The 6,662-nt window shown below is 66.1% G+C and overlaps 1 protein-coding gene across 1 annotated transcript in view; it reads right to left on the bottom strand.

Moving 5' to 3' along the window:
• Positions 1-6,662, bottom strand: part of ARMH3 (armadillo-like helical domain containing 3) — a 77,647-nt gene that overhangs the window by 778 nt on the left and 70,207 nt on the right. Inside the window, exon 24 of the mRNA XM_006033725.3 lies at positions 26-142. Within this exon, the coding sequence (XP_006033787.2) occupies positions 26-142 (117 nt within the window). The remainder of the gene's footprint in view (positions 1-25; positions 143-6,662) is intronic.

Below are 6,662 nucleotides of genomic sequence, written 5' to 3'. Positions count from 1 at the left end.
GGGGGGGGGGCGCTGGGGGGCTCACCAGCTCCTTGAAGAAGGCGGCCTCCTTGTGCTGCTCAGAGTAGCGCTCGTACTGGTCCAGCCCGTCCTGCAGCTTGAGCGTCAGCGTGTCGTAGTTGGAGCGCACGACTTCCAGCACCTGCCGGGGCGGCGCAGAGCGGCGGTGAGTGCGGGGGCCGGCACGCGCGGGAGCCGAGAGCCGGCCCCGGGTTCAGGGTATTCCCACCGCACCCCGGCATCGTCTCGCACCACCGACTCATGCAACTGTCAGGCCAGCTGGCATCGCGGGCCCCGGCCCCGCAACCCCCCAGTGCTCAGCCCTGCATCGTGGTGCCCCGCTGCTCCTGCCACCCTGGGCAGCTTGTGCTTGCTGGCCATGAGCATCCAGGAGCACGGGGCTGGGGACGGACCGCCTTGCTGCCGCAGGGGGATGCCATTAGCATGGGCCCTTTGCTGCCGGCGGACAGTCCCGGGGCAGGCAGGTAAGAGGCGAGAATCCCCCGGGAGCAGCTGGACTCACGGCCCTGGCACAGCCAGGCCGAGCGCGGGCCCCAAACAGGGCGCCTGGTGTGGAGGTTTCGGTCGAGATAATGCCAAGCTCTACTTAAGCTACAGCAGCGCAAAGGCGTGCGGGAGCAGCAGGCTTCGCCGCTCGCTGGGCGACCCGATACCAGACGCAAGGAGCCCCAACGTGGACCAGGAACTGGTCGAAGAGGCCATCGGCCGCTCGGCCTCGTCGCTCTTCCTTTACTGCACCCGAGGCGCTCCGGGGTGACCGCTGCAGGCTGCTCCGCTTCCCACCGGGGCGGAGGGGAGCTGCCACCGCAGGCTGGGAGCTGGGTCCTTCTCTGCCTCTGCCCAGTGGGTCCAGAGGGCCTGGGCAGGCCTCGGCAGCTCTTAAACCCTCCTGGGTGTTGGCAGCTAGACATGCCGGGCCTGGCTCCCCCGGCCGCACCATATGGGAGAGCTGCAGACGCCGCAGAAGGGGGCCCTGAGGTCTCTTCCAGGTGGGGAGAGACACGCACCTTATAGACTAACTCCCCTGCTCGAGCCACGGCCTCCCCTCCTCTTCACGGCGAAGTCAGCGTAGCGGTACCGGGGAACTGGGAGCATCGTTTGCCGCCCACGTTAACCCCCGACCCGCTGCTCATTCGATGCCTGCTTTGCGGAGGCCTGAGCAGCACTGGGCTTCCGCGCTGGGACCGTGCACGCGCGCGTGAACACACTAACGAGCTGCCGGCTCTCGTCGGCTGGCAGCGTCCCGAGGCCGGGCTGCTTCGACGGCGCCGTTCTGTGCAGCAAGTGCTGTTTGCAGAGAGGTGCTGGGGGCCAGCCCACGTCACCTGCCCCTGCAGGGTGAGGCGGCTGGAGCCTTGCGTGGGAAGGGACACAGCTGCGGAGCTGGACTGGGGTAGACGAAGTGGGCACCGGCTCCCTGCAGACCCTGCCAGGACACCGGTGGGGTCAGGGCCCTTCTCGGCCACCCCAGCGCTGGCTTCGGGGCAACTGCTCTCAGGCAACAAACCGACGTGAAGGGGAAGCGGGGGTCCAGAACCCATCTGCAGACTGGACGGCGTCAAGGGCTCAAGCAGGGACCCGGGAGCAGCACCATAAATGACAGGCAAGCAGGGCACCAGGGCGAGCCGCAGCCTGATGATAGATGGCCCCTGCCGAGAACGCCGGGACCCGAAGCACGGGAGAAGTCAGCTGCCGGGATAAAGGAGCTGAGCCGGGCACAAGGTCCCTGCCTGGCCTGGCCCCGTATGCCAGCAGCCGACTTGGAGCAGCGTCCACCTTGTCTGGAAACCAGAGACCCCGGAGGGACGCCCAGGCTGCAGCTCACCCAGGCCACTCACCCGTGATGGATCACCTACCTGGGACCATCTCCCCGCTGCTTGTCACCCCGGGGCAGAGGAGCAGGAGGAGGTTTCTAGCAGCCGGCTCAGAAGGAATCGCAGAGTCCTGGAGCCGCAGGGTCACATCCAGTCCCAGCCCGGCCTGAGGCAGGATCAGCCCCGTCCAAACCAGCCCGGACAAACCCGTGTCTGACCTTGGAGCTGCACGACACAGTCGCCCCGACACAGCCCCAGGCATCGCCCCCAACCCTGCCCCTGGGATACAGGGGGGCCGTGGCTGCCAACGTGCTGCTGCTGCTGCCGGGAGCCCAGGCCCAGGCAGTGCGACCAGTCTGAGCAGGGGGGAAATCCCTTCCTGCCCCAGCGCAGCATGGGGCTGAGCCTGAGCGCGGGGGCAAGACCCTCCCGCCAGGACCCTGCGGGGTTGGTGCCAGCAGGAGCATTGGCCCAGCCCTGTCCCATCCCCAGCCTGGGCTGCAGCAGCACCAGCGCCTCTAGGGAGGCTTCAAACCCCCGCGACACGTGGAGCAGAAACAGGGGTGTGGGGGCAACCAGCACAGCCCAGAAGCTGGGACACCCCACAGCAGAGCACGGGCATCGCTGCGCCTGGAGCATCCCCCCAGCACCGTCCACCCTCTCCTTGAACCCTCCAGCGATGGAGGGTCCCCCCTTCCCTGGCATCTCTCCCACGGCCTCCCTGCTCCGCCAGTGGAGAAGTCTGTCCCGATCTCCACCTAAACCCACTTTGCTGCAGCCTCGGGCCATGACAGAGAGAGCTGCCCAGAGGATCTGAAGAGGCGACGTCCCTCCCGCCTCCAGACACCACCGAGGACTCGGGGCGGGGGGAACACATGAGCCACGGGCTCCTTTGCGGGCTCTCAGCCAGACCCTGCCAGGGCATTTTGCTGAACAGGTCGAACTGCACCGAGGAAGGGGAAGCCGCTACGTGCTGGTATCCGGGGGAAAGCAGACGAGACTTCACGCTGGATGGGAGCGCACCAAGGAACGCAGCCAAAGTCCCGGCGACGGGGGAAGGGGCAGAGCCCAGAGCGCAGCCCCGCGGCTCTCATCAGGGCACGGAGGCAGCTCGCAGCGGCGCCAGCCTCGGGAGCAGGCGACCCAGAACTGAGCTGCTTAATTAGCCCCAGCTGGAGCCAGCGAGCGGGAACGAGCACCTGCCCGCGAGCAGGAGACGAGCAAGGCACCTGGGCGGCAGAGGTGACGGCTGGTGTGGATTTCCTGACGGCATCGAGGGAGCAAGGCCGGGGAACGTCCCAACGCGGAGCCTGTGGCAGGGACGTGGGATGGCCGCAGGGGCAGCACTGTGGAGACGCTGGGTCCTGGGGGGACCTTGGCTGCTAAAGGTCCTGAGGGCTGGACGGCGGCCAGGAGAGAGGGATCGGCGCTGCGAGATGTGGATCTCATCCGTGCTGCCCGTGAGGAGTCCCCAAGGGGGAAGATGAGGTCTCCCAGCGGCTGTCGGAGGTGTCCCCGGCCTCGGGCAGCGAGGAGAGCGCTCCCCTTGACGGAGGGCACGTGGCGGCGGCGGCAGGCTCCCAGCTGCAGAACTGGAGCGAGGTCCAGGAGAGACCACGCCGTCCTCCCACGTGGCGTCTTCAGGTCCTGGCTCACAGCAGACACCCTTCCCGGGGCCAGCGGCGCTGGTCCTGGCACCCGGGGCAGCATCCCGCTCGGCTGCCCCAGGCCCTGGGCGAGCGAATGGGCCGCGATGGACGGGCCTGCCCTGCTAGGAGAGAACGCGCCGAGCCCGCCCCGGGGTTTCGCCCGCGACCGGAAGGGAAAGGAAGCACCAAGGCGCTATGGGTGTGGGGAGCCCGACGGCCTGGTTTGGGCTGGCGATGCCCCGACGGTACCACGCCGCATCGACATGGCAATCGCTGAGCCGCGCGCATTTGAATACACACAACTCTCTCTCCCCGTCGGGGTGAGTCACACAGCGTCTTTCCAAGCTCTGGGCCAGGGAGGCTTCAGGGCCCCGTCAAGCAGCTCGTGGACCAAGAGCGCTTGGAGATGGCCCAGAAGCCCAGCTGGAGAGGAAGAGGAGGGAAAGCTCCTTTACCTTGTGACAAAGCTGGGAGCACATGACGGCGCTGGGGGGCCAGGCTGAGCGCCGTATGCCCGGGCTGGCATCCTCAGGGCTGATGCCGGAGGGGAAGCCCCGGCCCGCTGGGCCCTGCCGCACTGCTCTCCTTGAGCGGTCCCGGGCGGACGCGAGGATGGACCAAGGAGGGATTACTGCTGAGGGAGCAGATGAAATGGCTCTGCTGGCAGCGTGCCTGGGGCTCCGGGAGCCAGGGAAGGTGACTCCTCTCTGGCACTGCTTCCAGGGGACAGGGACCGCCGGCCAGCTCTGTGCTCGGGGGCCACAGGGACGTCACTGCACGCAGGGTGATGATCTCTAAGGGGCGGATGGGCAGCACTGCTCACCACGGAGCCCCCTGGGCCGAGCTGGCAGCGATCCCAGCCACTTCCAGCTGCATAAGGGGGTGGCAGGGGAGCGATAAAGCCCTCATGGCCCCGTCCTCCACTTGCTGGGAACAGGGGGCTGCATTTCCTTGGTGCCCTGCGAACCCCTCTGGCACGAAGGCTGATGCCCATCAGAGCTGTCCAGTGCATGGGAAGGCAACGTGCACGGCCATCGCTGAAGGGGCAGGCGCCACATCTCCCAGGGGCTCTTTTGCATACGTCCGTATATCCAGGCAGGAAACCTGCCCCTTCCAAGGAAGCCTTGGCATCAGAGAGCAACTGGGGCAGTGCCCACGCAGCTCCTCCTTGCCACTGGCTTGCCAACAAGGGTGTATTTCCGGCTGGGTCGTGCTATGGTCCTGGGTCCCGGTGCAGGTGCTGGGTCTCTGCTTCCTGCCTGGCTGAGGGGGGAGATGACAGGCCGACGCCGCTTGCTGAAAGGACTCCCAGGCTTCAGCTCGGGGATTACAACTCAGCTGCTTTTCTCTGGATCTTAAGGCCCCTCATTTGCAGCGCGTCAACTGCTAGCTCTTTGCACACCTATTTTGGTCTTAACGGGGTTCTTTTTCTGAACAGCACTGCACCTCGGGAAACAAGGAGCACGTCGTTAACCCTGTCAGAGAGCTCCCAGCAGCTCAGCTGCAGCTGGGCCCCTCCGGCCTCTCCGACCCGGGCATCAGAGCCTGCAAAGAGCCTGCACTGGGATGGGATGCAGCCGGCAGAAGGATTAGGGTCAACGCTTGTCCCTCGAAGAGAGAAACAACTGGCCGTGCTGAAGAGGACGGGCCCAGCTGGGGGTACGCCGCAGCCCCCAGTTGTCAGACCAAGCCCCCAAGGGCGTTCCAGCCACCTGCTATGCGTGGAGATAACCCAGGCCTCGCCGACACCAGCAGCAGGCCCTGGCGGCCTATCCAGGCTGCGGGGGCAAAGCTGCGCACAGGCTGGCATCGAGGGCTCGCGTGGGGACCACGGCTGCGTGAGCTGCAACACATGGCTAGGAGGGAATGCACTGAGCACGTAAGACCCCAGCGCCCCTTCCTGACGCCTGCTTCTTCACCCAGAGCTCGGGGTCCGCCTGCTCTTCCCCATCCCCTTCAGCAGACGCTTTCCAGCACGCTACACGCATGTGCACCAAGTCCTTGCTGTGTTTCAAGCCCAGGCATCACAAGAAGAGAAGAGCTGCCATTTCCTGCATCAGACCCGGGTCCGTCTTGCCCAGTCTCTGGTGTGTCACAGCAGCTGGAAGGAGAGTGACTGGGTCTGAGCAGGGCTTTCCCCCCTGCTCCCCTCACCCTTGCAGCCTTTAACATCCAGGCAGCTCCGATGCAGAGGCCGTGCCCCGCGCTCCCTGCTCAATAGCAACCGATGCCCCTTTCCTCCAAGCATGTGTCCGATCTCTTGATGCAGCGGGCTGAAATTGCACCCAGATTCACAATGAGATTGGACAAATCCTGGGAGGCGCTCTCCTCCACCGACAGCATTCAGGCCTCCACGCTTTGCAAGCCCCGTCCCGCAGGCTGCCAGCCCCCTTGGGCCAGGCTTGTGTGCCTGGGTGAGTTGGGCGCCCGGCTGCAGACTACAGGCCCCTGGCGCCGAGTTCAGGCAGCGAGCAGTGGAGGGGCAGGGAGCGGAGCAGCTGCTGTGTCTGCTCCATTTCCCCGGCCGCGATACCGAGCTGCTAATGATGCTGAAAGCACTGCGGTGGGTTGCTGAGCTGCCACACACTTAGAGACCCCAGTGAGATTCCCCGTGATGCCTGGCCCCGCTGGCGAACTGTCTGGCACCGCCGAGACCCACGTGGCCGGCGCCGAGACACACAAGATTCAGCGCACGGGGGTGGGCAAGGCTAGCCTCGCAGACCCGTCTGCCATGGGTGGCAACGTGGACACGAAAGGCCAAGACGAGCTCATTCGGACGCTGCAGCCGATGTCTCACAAGGCTGGGAATCCAAAGCTCCAGCGCTCCAGCACCGCTGGGCCCAGCCACAGCCCCCCCGGGAGCCACGGGGACCGAGTCGCTCCCCGCGGCTGAAGTCTCTGGGTAGCCCCGTGCGTGCCCAAGGCTGCGCTGCAGCTGCGGTGGGAACCAGCCTGGAAACCGATGCTCTGCCCCTTCTGTCCTCACCCCGTGCTCTGGGCACTGCTGGCATCACCCCCAGTCTCCCGGGAGCTACGGGCAGCTCCTCAAGGGTTGGGGAGGGAAGGGGGTGCCTCAGCAAGGGTCCTGATCTGCCCTTTGGGCAGCCAAGGGAAGCCGTAGTGCAGACAGGACTCCAGCGTGGCAGAAGCCACCAAGTCCTCTAACCCCCACCTGCAC

This window comes from Alligator sinensis, unplaced genomic scaffold (genome assembly GCF_000455745.1).
Source record: "Alligator sinensis unplaced genomic scaffold, ASM45574v1 scaffold859_1, whole genome shotgun sequence".
In the NCBI taxonomy this organism is placed as follows: Eukaryota; Metazoa; Chordata; order Crocodylia; family Alligatoridae; genus Alligator; species Alligator sinensis.
This window is presented reverse-complemented; position numbering and strand designations above follow the sequence as displayed.